An 18,138-nucleotide genomic window follows, 5' to 3' on the forward strand; every position below is an offset into this window, starting at 1 on the left:
GTGGCTGATGAATATCGATACGATATTCATTAATTCGTTGAACACGATTTCTTGGTATTGTTACTGTCGCTTGATACGCGTCGTATTACGCTACTGTTCGCCCCACGATCACGTTCCCTCACGTGTAATACACTAAATGCATATGAAACGTATGAAACTGAAGTCGTATGAATTGTGGTGTTGACATTGATACTGTTATTACGTTTCTTTCAATGCAGTAGAGAAAACCGTTGTTCTAGTAACAAGCAATTAACGATGACAATACCGATGATTCGAGTATAGCAGTTGTATCACAGAAACTAAACTGAAAAGTACATGAAAAGATGCATAAGGCAAGGCACAGAACAAATCTTTACGAAAAATGATTCGATTAATCGAATCGAGCGTTACAAGTCTAGAAACTTTTTAATAAAAATTATGAATTTATTATTTTGACCATACTAAAAAATATAAATTTTTCTTTTTGCAAACATTTTTGTTAGATTTTAATTATTCATATCGAATGTTAAAAGGAAGAATACCAAAGTGTATTTAATTTCTTCTAGATAGTTGTAGATCCATTTATTTATTTATTTATAATTATTGTTACAACATGAACATTGTGATGAATTTGATGTTTATTCGTTATTGGGCTGTAAGAGGAAATGGCATGCTCATTTAATGTGAGCTTACATGTTAACTGCCGAATAATATTATGCACGTTGAATTTAGCTTCGGTACTATTCGCACATTTTTGTGCAATTTGTCTTAATCCGTCTAAGAAAATTGGTCATAAAGCATGACCATTGTCGTCCTCTTTATTGTTTCCGCAAAATTTGTTCCACGATTATGTAGCGAGACTTCCGTATGATCATGGTTTCATGAGCCTCTCATTTTCTACTCTGCAATTTACCTACATTCTGCCGGGAGGTATAAAAAATATTTTCTCCACTTGAAGAGACGCGTTGCCATGAAATGTGCCTAGAACTTCCTGAAATTCGGAAGGGAATCTTCCATATCTTATTTCCGCCAATTTTATTCTATCCTATTTAAATTAATACGAACTGTTACACGGTTTACAAAATACGTATGATAAATCAAATTTATGAAAATAGCAGACTGTAGAGTATTATAAAAATACCACGAGTTTTCGAAAAATTTTATTCAAAGAAATTAAGTTATTTCTTTTAAAGAAGTTACTACTATGATTCTTTGATTGAAAATTTGAAATAGTAAATCATATAAGTGCCATAAAAGTAAGAAATAATTTTTTCAGTGCAAAAGAATGTAAATTCTATAAATACAAATTCTAATGACAGAGTAAAACAATCATATATGATAGAATAGTTTACTATATTAACATTTACAGAATAATTTGCTACAATTAATTAAATATTTTACTAGAATAATTTGTTTTAGCTTTTAACTGTAATTGCAAATGCTAATTACAATTCAATTGGAAAAATTTAAAGTATAATGCACAAATAAATAAATTTAACTGATTCGATACACGTTTCACCATTTATTCTTCCTTTAAATTTCTAAAGCTATTAAACGCTGGAATTCCATAGTGTTTAAATGATAAGTAATATAAATGGTAAAATTAACAGAAACATGTTGAAAACATTTTATCTTTTACATTGTTTGCCATTTCCACTTCCCCATTTTAATATATATATTAAATATGTAGCGTCGTAAATATTAAATAACGCTAAAATGTATTTGATAGGAATCGAGTAATGAAATATCAATTTCCCTTTCATGCAGATGACACTGACGTAGCTGATCGAAGATGGCTTCCATCATGGGGTTACAGCAGCCAGCTGCATCCCAAGATACCGTGGATTATACTGGGTATTTGCAATCGACGCAGTGCCATCAAGTCCATGGAAGTCAGACAAATGGACAGATCCAATCTACACAGAAATCACCGTCCAATGATCATAATACCAGTTTTACCAGCACGAAAGGATTGCTCAATGGACCTGGTCAAAACAACTGTTTTCTCAACAGCGCTGTTCAGGTAAGATGAATCTCTTTTACGGAATGGAAGAATGATTGCTCTGAATGTTTCATAGCTTCGGAATATGATTCTTTAACAATTTTTAGAGTTGTTGTGAGACACATTCTTACGATATTTCTTTTGTACTTGGCTATGTAAAACATAGGAAACCAAGTGTTAAAGCGGTGAAAATATATTTATGTTTTTGAGTAATTCTTAAATCCATAGATAAAATTATACAACGAAAAATGTTATACGATTTCTACAATTATATCAAAGATATTACGTACAATATAATTATCGAGTTAATGTAAAAAGACAATCAACGAAAAGATGATGAATTTGGACAATGATTCAGCTAGTATTGAATTTGAAACAGTTTCATACTTTGACAAGATAAAATTTTGCGATTCACTTAATGGCTTGGAAAATTTCAAGTATCGTACGTTGACAAAGATTCTTTCGTATTTATTTCTATTGCCATGTATATAGTACTATTTCTTTTTATAAAACATGCTTTATTCGCTTGGAAATTCAGTTTCACAAATACTTCAATACTACAATACTAATTTATAATTATATATATTTACTAACTATACAATTTTAATTTACAAATTACATATTTCCGTTATCCTCGTAAAACACGTATTATAAAAAATAAAAAAGAAAAAAGAAAGAAAAAAATCCTTGAATAATGTAAACTACGACAGAAGATCAACATCCTGCTTCAGAAATTACCCACATCACTGTCGTCTGTCACGCATCATCGATCAAACTGAATTTTCCTAGTTTCGACGTGATCAATACAAATTGAATTTCGCGCGCCTCGATCGCGACTCGCACGAAGGTGGTTGCAGGGTTCAAGAATGGAAATAATTCTCGGCTACGCGGTGGAAAGGAGTTTTCTCACGTACCGTTAGAATTTGTTATGTCGATCAAAACTGTTTTTCCCAGCTTTTGTGCAGACCACGACTGTGTTCGATCGTGGCGGCAATCGTAATATCCGCAGGAAGCAATTACACATGGCCTGTCTCGATTAGAACAATCGATCGGAACCGCGGTTGGTCTAAACTCTCGATGATCGGGACAAAGGAGACCCGATCAAGCTTTAGCTTCTCGTTTCAACGGGATTACGTAACGTTAATCGCGCGAAACGCGTTCGATTCAGAAACCGGGCTAGCGCTCCCTAGTAATTCGAGTAGTGGCTCGATTCGACGTGAACGCGTGTTTAAAATGCGAAAATACGATCGCATTTTGTTTGTCCTACGGTCGAAATTGTTTTCTTTTGCGTACCATTGGGAACCCTGATTTGATAGTTGAAATGTTACGAGTTTGAAAATTGATACGCTTGATACGCAAAATTGATTGAGAAGATAAATTTACTGAAGTTAGAGAATCTTATTATTACTTTCTCTTTTGGAGGAAAAGTGTTAATTAAATATTTTGATATCATATAGGCAACATTAATTTTCGTTTACAGTTAGAATTATTGATCTGTAATATGCTACGCAAATAAATATTCTACTCATGGATAATTATAAGTAAAGAAATGTTAAATATAAATAGGTATTATAATAATGTCTCTTTTATTTGAATGAAAATCAATGTTAATTATATCAAAAGCATCTGCACTTTTGCATGTTTGCATAGGCATTATTGGATATTTGGATTCATATTTCTATTAATTTCAATTTTTTACTGCAAATTGGCAAATATAGATTTGAAGTTCATGTAAAAGGGAACGTTAAATATTTTATATAACTTTGTAAAAGATTATCTTACTTTTATAACAAATTTCGACCATTTAATCAAGAGTAATTTAGCAAGCGTCAGACGAAAGGAATTTTTTTCGTGGCAGAGCTTTCAACTTCGTTATCCATCGAATCCCCGATATTTCTACCAAAGTTTGTTTTTCATTTTTCCCCGAAATCTGTTTACGTTTCAATATCGCTTGTGCACTTCTCGAGCTGCATTCCTCGGCGAAGGCCGCTATGCGCCTTCCCGCATGCAACCAGATAACCGAGCGTGCATTTCAGCGTTTTCGAAACATTCCCTTCTATCCGTTAGCAGTTTCATCAGAAATTTAGAAGCGATGCAGATAAGCCCAAAACAAAACCTTTACCGTAGAGGAAAAAGAATAGTGCACCGAAAACTATAGATGAATACGTTTGTGATACCCAAGTTCGATATGAAAAGCAAACCTTATCATCCACACAAAAGTCAGTAGATATAAATTGAGAAAGAGTTGAGCTTTTTGAAAAAAGGCTTGTAGTAAAAGTGTACTGTAGCTCATGAAAAGATTCGAGCACTTCTTGAAACCTTTTATGAACATATTACGTGCATTATAAAATATTATAAAATATCTTAGAATAGAAGCTATAAAGTATTTAGTATTAGTCGACCTTAGTCGAATCATGGAATCTAATTCATTTTCTAAATATAAAAATTACGAAGTTCTTTAAGATTATAACTATCAATTAGACCACAGCTAATATTGAAAAACTAGAACCAGAACTTTCATGTCACGTAATTTGCCAAATTCACTGCTTTGTCTCTGTCCACTTTTCAGACATCTCAATTTAAAATATGTACATACATATATCTAAAGTAATACGTCACTGGAATCCATTTGTCAACGACGATTTAGGAAGCTCGCTAATCTCAAACGAACGCAGGAACATGGAGCAGGTATAATCCACGCCAATATCGTATCTCTAACCTTCAGTCTCTAAATCTCTTTGAAACGCGAATTCGTGAGTTTTTCTGAAACAGCTTAACGGCGAGACGCTTATGAGCTAGTACATTCATAGTTTATAGCCACGAGTAGCCACCAAATCTTGAAGACGTGCTATCTTCGAAAGCCTTCCAGTCAGACGTAAATATTCATGCCTACTAAGCGACAGGACACGTGGAGAATCTTCTCCTCAACCTCTTTCATCGTCTCGTTCGACGCTCGTTTTCTTTTTCTCTTTCGACTCCTTTCCTATCGTTTCGCGTACCTTTTTTTCGCTTTGTACCGGTTTCTATTTAATATCCTGCTCCAAAAATACATCATGCTGTTTTCTCGTTCACGATTACGTTGCTGAAAGGTCAGAATCTTGTTTGGACCGATTGTTATCTCGTGACAAAGAGAACTCTGACCGTACAACAAACACTGTGTGTGAATAGGATTCCTTGAGTGTCGAAAGTATTTTATGTGCTTTCGTCGCTTGGATGTTTGACAATTATAGTGATTGGAGTGCACTACTTGCCGTAAGAATGTTATTGGAAACTGGTTGACTTTCTAGATTTTTATGAGTTCGTTTCCTGTCACAATGACTATTGTCTGAGAATTCTAGAATTTCTTAGGTTAATTAAATGCCATTAATTGGAATGTCAATGTATGTTATGGGTTTTCGATATAAAATAATTTTTGATGTTCATAAAGAGCATTAAATGTGTAACGTACATGTAACTTCGAGTTGAAGCTTTCGTGTCATAAATTGCATAAGTGCATAACATACATTAAGCAGTAAAGTCAACGATTATAACCAAGCAATACAATTCACGTTTCCAATAATTTCATTCTCCAACTAAAACTATCTCAAAAAAAAAAAGGAAAAAAAAGGAAACGAAACCTCAGAATGCAATCGTATAACACGCGTCAATTAAACGGTGTACGAGATGATGTTCATCGTTGTCAGGAAATAGGAGACTCGAATGCAGCGATTGTGTCGCATTGCAACGACGCTACTTTGGTCTCTCCCTGGTGACGTTCGCTTTTCATTCGTGACACGAGACAAAGGAGTTACCACACCCTGGCTGCGTGCACGTTTTACGCTTAAAACACTTGTATCACGTGTCACGTAAATCGAGGTATTGGATACGCGTACCTCATGCCGAACGAACTATCGATAGCTAATAGTACGATCATTTTATTAGATTAGAACCGTCGTTTTCTTCGTAACGTATTCGTGTGTATTTCTCTGGCGTTGATTCCTATGCCTTGAAAATTAATCTGTTTCGTAGCCAGCCACGTTCGCCTGTTCCCGTTGATCGATGGGTTACTCGGTACATAATTTGAATGTGCTGGATTCACAGCACCGTGTAAATCCTATGTAAATTACCATTTAGCTGGTGTAACTACTTAACCAGTTTGCTTGTATTCCATAGTTAATCTTGCTGCGGGATAAGTTGGAAAGTTCGTTCTTTTTAGCGCGTTTTTATAATTTGCAATTAGATTTATGTCAAATATATGGTAGGCTACATTGGGATGTTGCAGGGAGTAGCAATGGTCTATGCTTTTTACATTTTTAGATTATGTGTGTGTATAAGTTAGGAAATATTTGTTGTTTTATATAATTTATTGTAGCAGTAATTTCTGCTGCTTTTTGAAAATTAAATTGTTTGGTTTTCCTATGGAATCTTCGTACGGTACAATAGACTGTACAAGTTCTTTGCTAAATTGTTTAAGTGAAAGTTACTACGTGTCTTCTAACATAGAAACATTAGAAGAAAAAACTTGATTTTTTAAGTAACTCTTTAAGGAATGGTGCTACTTGTTATTTGTTTATTCTTGATTGCATTAGGATTTAAAGTAATTTCTGTATAATATACAGCACATAATAACATATGTATACATGTGTACACAAATATATGTCTACATAAACATTTTAACTTAAACCAGCTTATTCATTACTATATCCTAATATTTAGATTCTTGTTCACATTTACTCTTCCTCTCTTTTCTTTTTTTGCCCATAGTTACGCATATTTCCATTTCGCGAGTTTCCAATTTCCATTCCACCAAACCAGCCGCCCCTCATCTGGGTTCAATTTAATTTCGACCTTAATTTGGTTTCAGTTTGCTTGAATTATGGCTGTCTGCATATTCGATGGTTTTTCGCGTCATTAAATCATTACGAGACTAATGGTTTTCGTTAATTCACACAAACATAAAAAGTTGTATTTATCTGAACCTTTCTGCAATTTTTATACTGCAATATTTATACTAAAATTCTTGAGCAACGATATATAATTAACTAAAAGCAATTTAAACGTTTTAAACAGTTCATAAATTTGGTAAGCTCTTAAAAGATTCTTCTAAGAAAACGATGCTCTATCTAATTGTTTCAAGTACCATAGCATTCAATCGGTTCCGGCACGTCCTTCTATTTTCAAGTTTTCATTGTAATTTTACAGCAATGACTTTTCTCGTTCGATTGTTTCTTATATTACTAATGTTTTGCAATTTCGCTCACCAATGAACGATGAAATTAAACAATCGCGGTCTGTATTTGTAAGGGCAGCGTTCGATAAATGGTAATTTTTATCGGTGCGATTTAATTGTCCCATAAATTAGCAACGTGGATTAATGAAACTCAGGAGTGTATCGCTGGAGGGTTCGTTCGTCGAAACTGTTTCATTAGCCGGCCGGAGCTAACGAACGAATTAATGATATAAAACTCGTTTTCGGCCCGCTATAATGGCACCTTGGGACTAACGGTCCATCGACCACTTTCGTCGCCGATCCTGATAAATGGTTAAACGTTCTCGTTATCATTCTACCCTACCAGGATCGCATAAATTATATTTTAGGTAATATCTCGTCGATATATACCTTTTTATGTTCTGTTTATGTATCTTCTTCCCGTTCTTTACCATAAAAATGGTATCGAAGGGAAACGCTCGAGATTTCAGAGAAAATGTGTTTCTGAACGAGAACCTAATGTATTATAAAATGAGCAGAATTAGTTTGTCCATGTTGAGAGAGAGGGGGGAGGGGGGGGGGGGGGAGAGAGAGCGAAGTGATAATGAGATTTTGAACAAAAAATATCTCTTTATTTGATAGTGAGATTTTGGAATATTTTGAAAAAAAATGTTGAGCGAAATAGAGATAGTTGTAATAATTAAAATAATGTAGTGATTTAATGGAAATTATGTTGTAATAGAAATAGCATGCATTGAAATGTTTTAAGCAAATTGTATCGGATATTACACAAAACCTTTAATATTTCCTTCACAACGGATAGTTCGTATTCTTTTAAAATTCCATTAACGAAAAAGTAGCTGCAAAATATAACAAATAATTGTCAGGCGATTACTACATTAATAATGTAAAAATATGATAATCATTTAAATCATATTGTTTCATAATCTAAAAGAATCATTATAAATTCGTTCAATAGATTCTAAATAATGGTTGTGTATTGAATAAAACAATTAAATATGAAAATATCAATTGATTCAAATGAAGACTGCTGTATTAAACATTATTCAATTTATCACGCGTTTATCAATTTTTAGTCTCATTAATTTTACGATTTATTTTGCTAGAACCTACACGGTACTCGTTGTACACCGTTAATTTATTGATAAATCCAATTAAAGCAAAGTAAGTCGGATAAGGAGCTGGAATTGCGACCCAGTTTTTTGGATAATTGGAAACGATTGGGTAAAGGTAGTTAAGTGTCTCTTTTTAACTGTTTTTCCTCTCATTCCTATCCTGTTAGGTTTTTCATTAATTGGAGACACTTTTCACTGGGCGATTGGTTCGTCGCGGAGGGACTGTGTCTATACAGTTAACGAAGAATTTGAAGCGACTCAAACGAATGGAAATTAAAAGGCTGAAAATAATTAAAGCCGTTCTCATTACTTCACTGTGATTGCTAGAAAAAAATTCTGATCGATTAAATTTTGAAACAAGCTACAACCTTTCTGAATAATAAAAAATTGTCCAAATCTATATATGTTCCTTTTTAAATACCATAACGATTGATAGACGTTGTCTGGTCTCTACGACTACATGAAAGTCAATGACACTTCAAGCCAGAACCATTAGATCAATCATCTTACTCATCTGTCTCGGCGACAGACGCGTCCATTTCGTTCTCTATGCGAAACAGTCTTAAGATATTAATATGACAGTCTAAAATATGTTTAGTGATAATATATTATCATAATTGAAGAGAACTTATATTTCTAGTCGCATGGCGGGAGAGGGAGGGGTCATTAAGATCATGCCTTTGACATTCAAAACCATTTGAAGGTTAGAATTGGTCATCGACGTTGTGTAATTAAAGGTTAAAGCTATATAGAGGCTATGTGGGGCCATTGAGGTCGTGTCATTTGAAAAAAGGTTCAAGATGCTTTAAAAGGCACGAAAGAACGAAGATTCAAGGTCATTTGAAAGGCACGGAAAATTATCGAGAGTGTATTATTGCTGATTATTCATCGAGCGATTCGATAGAATTAGACTGTCACAAGTACAAATAATTAGAATGCCATAATATAAATAAAATCAAGTTTGAACGATATTTAATTCTGAATTCTTATAGCTACAAAGCAGATGTCCATGCTTGTGAGAATGGTATGTTTAAAGTTTATTTAGTGTAAAGAATCCTATATTCTTAAACTTGACACTAATATAATCTGTATCCCCTTTTACCTGCAAAATTAGCCCACTTCGTCGTAGATCTCATTATCTGTTCTACTAATGCATCTTCATCATATCTCATCACACTACATCAACGTTGTTAGAAACGTAACTGGACTCAAAGATAGACAAAGAACCAGGGAACAAATGTAGCAACGTTTTTAGCCCAGCGAAAATAAGGAACGTATTGTATTTTGTATTGTTCCATCGCCGGTTAAAACGCTATCTGGTGACTTGTATCGGTTAATGGAGCTAGGTTTTGCGCTATCTAAAGACACAACAACGGCGATGCCCGCGTATTTGCCGCTTGTGACGAGATAACGTTTCGTCGAAACGAGGCTGAGAGCAAACGTGTACTTGGTGGTATCCAAGACGAAGATTAGGTAACGCGTTACTTTACCTTAATCTCCGTTCGTGTGCTTGCCGTCGTTTTTTAAAGTTACTCGAGAACTAAAAAGAGCTGGCCAGTCGCACGAGACATGCTTTCTTAACCGTGAGAAGCTTGTAATTTGCACCGTGTAATTTTACAGCCAACGAAAGGCAAAAGTGATTAAAGAAGGGAAACGCGAATATTCAGCATGTTTAATGGTGTCGAAAGAGTGGATTGGATTTTTTATTACTCTTGAAAATCTCCAGGGTAGTTGAAATGACCAGGCAACTCACCCATGACTGGTCTAATGTTATTCCTGAAATTTTACAAGTCACAAGTTACAAATTATCGAATAAGTTCTCTCGCATAATAGTAAGAAGTTTTATTAGGAAATTTTGTAAACTACAAGTCAGATGATTACTCTGTTTGTCATAAAGTAGTAAAATTGTGAAAAAGAAACATGTAAACTATAACATGTTAATTCATTAATATCACTAGTCGATAAATTGTTATGTAATTAAGTAGATGCTATGATTTAATTGCTGACGAAACATAAGATCTGAATGAGATTCAAAATTTAGATCTCCTAATGTTTATGATTTGTGTGAAATAATGTATTCTTGCTGCAGGCAGTTGAATATGAATAAAGGGGTTTGCGTTTTAGGGGTATGCGCATGGTATATCACTATGATGTTTCACTAATCAGATGGAATAAGAAAAATGCGGAAGCTAAGAGGAATGATTTATTTCACCCCTAAGCAACATTTCGTCGTATCGGTGCAATAAGAATATTCTTTCTGCTATTACCTACGCAATATTTCAAAACGCAATAAAAAAAAAACTACTCCATTAAAGCTCTGAGAAAATATGAATGGAAAAATGACTAACAAAGTATATCATTACAGAAGTTCTCAAGATAATTCGTTAATAGACGATAAAATTCCAAGAATCGCGCAGTGAAACATACACTGTACAAAGCGCATTATGCTTCTTAGTGTTACTAAATTCTTCATTCCTACTTTAATTTCAATTCTCATCCTCTTCTCCGTCTTCTCGTTAACATCCACTCTCATTAGCATGCACGCTTAATTCCACCCTATTCATAAACTACCTTGAAAAATAAAAATTTGACAAATACATACTTAGAAAACCGTGCACATTCGACCTTACCGTATTCGTTAATTACCTTGAAGAATAAAAATTGAACACAATAGCGCCTTCGACAGCGCACACCGTGTAAAACAAACAAAACGGCCTTTTCTTTCCATACACCGCACAAAATACCTCGCTGTTCTCGCCAAGCTAACGCCAGGTAAAAAAAACACGAAAAAAGAAAGTGTCTCGACTGGTTAGAAGGACCGAGGTGGTGACACCGGTATATTCATGGTTCTTCAACTCGCGTCACGTCGATCCTTAGGGTTCAAGGTTCCCTCGTGTCGGCACACCACGGAGGATTCCCTTTCATTCTCATCCTGGCGTAAAAAGTCGACTGCAGTAGCGATTTTCCTATCGATATCCCCACCGCCTTCCAGAAATCTAACATAGTGTGCTGATGAGGGGAATGGGGAGGGTGTTGTCGAGCTAGTTTGTGGCACAGTCTGCTCGTAATTAGCGCCACGAGATGAATCAGTTTCCTATTATAATTAGCCGCAAGCCGGAAAGAACGAAGTGGGTAGCTACACCCCTTTACACCTGCTCACAGGCTCGTCTTCTGGGTGTTATTGACACTGTCGCTCCCATCGTGCCGCCGTACAATGTACTTTTCCCTTTCCCCCCAGTCGACACCTCGGTGGTTCGAATTAAATGGGCATTTCTCAATTGCGCCTCGTGTTTTGTTCAACTTACGACGACACTGATTTTATTCTCGTTCTTTTTTTTCGTGCCACGAAATGAGGATGGAACGCAGTGGAGATCAGGCTGCGGATTTTTCTGCATCTTTATATTTTTATGAATGTCATTAAGGCAATGAAAACCTAAATAGAAATTTGTTTCATCGTGTTCGCACCTTCGATTAACAAATAATTAGAAAATTTATTCATTTTTTCGAATTGATTCTTCCTTCATAGAATATTCGATGGAATTATTATATTCGCATAATGTATGGAACTATAATATTCATTGTCGTAAATTTTTGACGTTAGCTATCGTATATTACATGAATCACTAATTCATATTTCGACGTATTGATTTACGGTAGCTTTCTCATATCTTTCTTTGTAAATTACGTAGAAAATCAACAAATTTATTTATTTTCAAACTAGTTCGCGAGTGCAAACGATCGTGTGCTGCTGAATACGGATTGACTATGTTGGGCAAAGTTTCAGATTAAAGTGTACGAAACAGGAAAGAATCGTTTTGCTTCCGTAAACGAGCATGCTCGCGTTTAAATGAAGCTCTTGTGTCTCGTTAGTGAAGCAATCGTCTCTATCGCACGGCTCACAATGCGCTTTTCTTCTGTCTGTCACGACTGCTTCGTCGGCTGAATCGTAGTTTTGTGTAGCTGCGCGTTTTTAAGCAGAGAAATTGACGCGATCGTCACGAGACGAAGAGCGACACTGTAGATTTCTTTTGTTGCAGCTGTTGCTTGAATGCAACGAGTTCGAGAGCGAAGAACTCTAAGTTTGACAAGACGTAGAAATTAATTACACTTTATATATAAATTTAGACAATTTCAGTTAAAATTAATTATATTATTTTTTCCATCTCTGTAATTTGAATTTTATGCGATAAAGAACTACATATTTTAATAATAATAACGTTAATTTACGTATAAGTCAAATAATATAAATTTTTTCGATTTATACACAAAGATTTACGTAATATTGAATTCTAATTAATATTGGACGTGTAACTAGTGAAGTAACTGAATGAAGTAATGGGAACGTACCAGCAGTTTAGTTTCAATTATTTTGCAAAAATACTGCACAAAGTAAGAAGATATTAACAATCGAATAGAAAAGTAATATCACTCTATAAATGGAACAGTCGTAAAAAAAGTGGTCTGATATCTTCGTATTATATATTTAACGTGGAAGTTATTAAGATATGTTGTAGATCTCTTATGATTTCATGTATAACATAAAGAAGATTTCCATACAAATTGTATTAGCATGAAATTTTAGCGTTAAATCGTGAGTCACTCGTCCGAAACGGAGAACTGGTTGGCCTATTTCCGTTTGGTTACAAATCCCACGCAATCTCGTAATTTCAATTAGTCCTACGCTTCGGTTTCCTGTTCGAATTATTACGGTAGACACATTGCAACCGCGTTTGCCTCAAATCATTAACGCAATTCCTCTGTTATAGCCTTACATCAAAACCCCATCAATATATTACATTACACAATAGAAGCACAGAAATTACGATCAGGGTGGCCAGCAAATACCAGAAATAATTTTGCAAGCCACACGTTCCTCGTGATCAAGAAAACGTTGTTTCTCGAAAACATTCGAAACAAAAGACGACCTGGCTATCCATCTGGTGGCACGTGGCCGATCTGCACCTGACCCAATCTTCCTTCAGGATTTAGTCGTGCGATCGGTGAAACATTGGTGTAAGCAGTAATAACGACGCGTGCCTTTTCTGAAACATCTGCCTAGTTAGATGCACATGCACATGTTCGTTCTGCAGCGAGATTCGCTCGGAGACGATCTGTTGGCATTTTGGATGGTCCCCGGTGCCATTCGTGCACTCCCACTACGCCCACCCGATCATTGTTACGCAAACGAGATCAATTTCGTATTCATTGTGAAGTCTGTTAATCATTGTCTACATGACGGGGTCCTTTGTTATTTTTTCTCATCTCTGATTTATGTTTCAAAGTACCGTGATACGATTAATCATTGTTAATTAAAGACTAGGGCAATTTTTTCTTGTTTGCTCCTTTGTTTGATGTGTACTGTCTTCGTTAATCCTTATTTGTTGCTGATTGTATTATATATCTTTATTTAGTAGGTATTAAAAATTGAAAATTTTCATCTTTAGTAGTATGTCAACTTTAATATGAAAATTAATGAAATATTTCGACGTAGTCTGGGTCAGGTTTAATTCGTGTATTTAATCAAAAGTTACTGATATTCAAGTTGAAATTAAATTTGTACTTCCATTATGAAAAGACATAGGCACAGTGATCTTTCCAATGAGAATATAAATTAAAAACCACATCACAGTATTCTATTACACATGACTATAATGGTCACAAACAATAAAATTACCTGCAATGTATTTATCTGCAATTAAAGTACACCTTGTCAAAAATCAGCAAATATCCAGATATTTCTAAAGTATCTAAAATAGCGTACAAACTATATAAAAATCACGGCATCTGTAAATCGCTGTAAAATAGTTCTTCGTTTCGGATTTCGAGAAAAATTCGCCCGCAGAATCTTCTGATAGGCCTTCTGATAAACACTTAAATTATTCTAAGAAGTGAGCTACGTATTTCGTAAACGATTTAGGAAAATCTGATTGCTCGTGACTCGATGTACGAAACGAACCCTTTTGTGACAACGAATCAGTGAATGTCGGGGTCTGAAAGGTCCCGTTGATGTCGCAAGTCGCTGGCCCATGAATCCGGGTCTCGTTTCGGGGGACAATAGGCGAAGAAGTTGCGTTTCTGTCGACCCGTGGCTGCCGACCTCGAGGAAAAAACGCGTGCATCGTTAATGGCGGATGGAACCTGCCGTACGCGATTCGGCCTCTCGGGGCAGCAGGTGTCTGGGAAGGGAATTACTTCTCTGACTCATCGCCAGGTGATGTCTACCGCGGCGCGAGGAAGGAACCGGAAGCTCCTGCACAGAAGGCGAACCGTTCCTTCCAGACGTTATGGGGACTGAAAGTAGTGCTTTCCTCGTTATCCATGCTTTAGATCTCGAGACAACCATTGGAACAGTCGTTATCTTTTTATAATCGAATTAATTTGAATACTGTATCGCATTGATTAATTAGCTTCTAGATTGTGTGGTATCTATTTTGTATTCATCCATTTGTTACATTATATATTTTTTTTGTAGATTCTGTGGTCTAATTTTAAGGCTGAAACTAAACGGTGTTTCAAATGATTAATACATAATTTTTCGTAAAACTTGTATAAATGCAAGGGTTTGGGTGACCTTTTATGTATATTTTACACATCAGCCTCCTTTTCCGAAATTTTTGTGTAATTCTATAGATTTCGGTCAGTTTTGCATATAATAAAATATATGGGTTTGGAGACCTTAATTATTGCTATGAAATTTCTATACGTAGAATTCCAATCGTAAATCAAACTTAATTATTCTGTAGTTTCCCTATTTTTCTTTCTTTCCTTCTTAGAATTTTGATTCGATTGTTGATTTATTTGACCGAGTCACTCGATATCAGATATTTTATAAATTGCTTTATATTTTTTCATGTTCCCTAAAACTGATTTTTTTATTTCTCTGTAATTCAATTAAATCCAATGATACGTTAAACGCTATAAAAATCAAACGGAAGTATCGAAAATTATATACGAAATTTCCCTATTATATCTGTCGTTCTGCGACAGCTCGCAAACACATGTAGATTACGTTACGCCTATCATCAGCAGCGAACATTATAAATTTTCTGGCAGCGTACATTTTGCACGTTCGATACGTACGAACAATAAAACTCGAGAGGCTCGATTGCACAACGGTAGCCCACTCGAGTGTTAGGAGCGGAACAAGGAGAGAAACAAGAAGAAGAAGAAGAAGCAGAAGAGGAGGCGGAAGAGCTGAAAGAGGAATATACAAGTGGTGGAAAGGGGGCTAAGACGGTGTGCTCTGGCAAAAGGGAGAAGAATAACCGTGACTTCGTCTACGAACCGCGTGTGGGAAAACTCCGCGATGCGAGACTGAGAAACGCGTGCGTTCGATCGTGAATTCGCACGTGCGTGAGTGCGTGTTCGTCGATGTGATCCCGTATACTATACACTGTACACCCACGCGAGTCGCATGCGTATCGTTGTTCGCCTCTCTTCGTTTTCCTATGCGACCCCGACAACCAGTCGCCGGTGAACGTGCCACTTGATTGATTTTTCTAATCAGTCGAATGAGTCGTGTTACGATTTTTAATTCAATCGAGTTTTACAGCTATGAATGTTTTGTTGGGCTTTTCTCATATGTACTGTATATTTATACGTACTATACGTGTATATATATTTATATTTTTTTTTAAGGATGAGACTTTTAGAGATTAAGACTTTCGCAGTTGATTCTGAAATCTCTTAAATATGTATTTGTTATCCTTTGGGAGAAATATTTTACTGCTTTTAGTGACTTAGAAGATTGTTTAAATATATAGAAATCCTTGGTTATATTCTTTATTTTATTTTTTAATTGCAGAATTGCAAACGAACGGATCTGCAACGAATTCGTTGTTTATACGTTCTTTGTACGTTAGTGTTCGTAGTTATCAAACCTTGTGGATTTGCGTAGCAGCGAGCTCTTTGTCTTCAGGTTATTTAAATTACAAATTGCGAATGAGATAAAGAATGTTCTTTTAAACTGATAGAAAGGCTACCGCTATTAATTTCAACCATCTAAAACTGGTTGGTCACCATGTCATCATGTCATGTAAATCATAATACATATCTTTGTTAAATGATGTCATTACTGACACTAAATTGAATTCGATCATTGATCTCCCATAACTAATAGTTTTCTGGGATAATACAGGGAATATAGATTGCAATTTCATGATTATGAAATATATACATAAATGTTATATCTTTTATTTAAAGGTTTTCGTTAGATTAGTTGGTACAATTCATGGTAAAATGTATTGTTTACAGTACAACTTTATATTAAAAAAAACTCATGACATATTTCCTTTAACTCTTTGTAAATCTGTAAATGACATTGATTTTATAGAAACTGTTACATATATACGTTGAATCATACATTATAGCAATTAAACTGACCTTTAATCTCTCACTTATAAATACAAAAGTATACTTCAATTCTTATTATCGCTTACGCTTTGTCAACGTTTCTACTACAGTTTCCTCGACATTAATTCCTTAACACGAATACGATTACCGTACCGACAAATTTCACTTCTTCACGGCGTATCAGCTAATCTTCACACGGACGAGGTTCATTCACGTCAAGCCTCTATCTTACATACTGTAAGCAACCCATAGAAAATTCCAAGTTCACGCATCATGTACCAGTATTATCTTTTCATAGTCGTCTTGCCGACAGAGACTTGGTTCAGCAACTCGATATTCCACCCTCGTTTCTTCGCTACGTTCCTCGTAGCTCTAAATTTTCTAGGTCGCAACTCACGCAACGCTTGCCGTGTTAATTCGACTGTCTTTTCACAAAATCCCTCTTCCTATCTTCTTGCTTCAGCGAATTTTCTTACGCGGATCAGCCAGTGAAATCTAACGCTCTCGACGCTTCGACGACTCTCAGAGAATCTTTCCTGCGAGTCTTCGCACCTTCCTCCATTTCTTAGCGGACCAGAACTGTCTCACTGATCTCAGATTGTGAGAATGTCGTCGATGATCTTATATATCGTGTACGTAATACGCGCGTCTAATCCTCGTATATCATTAATATCTACGGTGACCGATTTTTCGACAGCAACTTTCGAGAACTAATAAAATATAGTTTGGGCATGTTTAGGGGCATTCAGTTGTTTTGAATGTTTGAAGAATACGATATAATTAGAGAAATGCATGAATAGATGGGTAAATAAATAGTATAATATAAGCTTGTAGTATTATATTTCTTTTGTTTTACGATTCTATAGAGGTATAGAGAGTATCTTTTTAAAATTTATTTGGTTGTTTAAATGACTAAATTGTTCATCAAACTCTCGACATCTATAATTATATAGTATTATTGAATTCTGTTCTTTAATCGATTTTATTGACAATAACGTTAATCGAAGTATCCTTTATCAAGTTCAATAATTCTAGTGTTAAATTATCGATACTAAAGCTCGTTCAACTTCCATTTTCACTTTAACGTACAACAAGACTCTTCCTCTACAACGCTCCATTATCTCCTCTATTATATTTTTTTCGCTATGATGTACGAGGTAGTTACAATTTATTATACTTAATTAATAAGTACTTCCTTATAGGTGGTTTGTGTTGCCTTTCGTACTTTTCGAACAGCATTACGTAATCTAGACGGATGACTAACGATTGATTCATTACTGTGCCTGTGCTCTTCTTCTGGTAATTAGAAAAAGTGAGAAACACAAGAAACTTGAAAGAGTTGACGATGATAGAGCTGCTTTTAATAGCAAGGGGAAAGTAACCTGGCATGTTCTAATTGATTTTGGGTGTCGAAAGCGTGACAGAAGAGGCATTTCTTAATTTTACTGTCCAATCTTGAAAACGAAATGTTTTAATCAGAT

The 18,138-nt window shown here is 35.2% G+C and overlaps 1 protein-coding gene across 2 annotated transcripts in view; it reads left to right on the forward strand.

The window, feature by feature from the left end:
* Window positions 1–1,771: 1,771 nt before the first annotated feature.
* Window positions 1,772–18,138, forward strand: part of ec (ubiquitin specific peptidase echinus) — a 91,730-nt gene continuing 75,363 nt past the window's right edge. For both annotated transcript variants that reach the window (XM_069117409.1, XM_069117410.1), the window contains exon 1: window positions 1,772–2,002. In XM_069117409.1, the coding sequence (XP_068973510.1) occupies window positions 1,772–2,002 (231 nt within the window). The remainder of the gene's footprint in view (window positions 2,003–18,138) is intronic.

The sequence above is a fragment of the Bombus flavifrons genome, chromosome 7 (genome assembly GCF_040668555.2).
Source record: "Bombus flavifrons isolate JBK064 chromosome 7, iyBomFlav1_principal, whole genome shotgun sequence".
NCBI lineage: Eukaryota > Metazoa > Arthropoda > Insecta > Hymenoptera > Apidae > Bombus > Bombus flavifrons.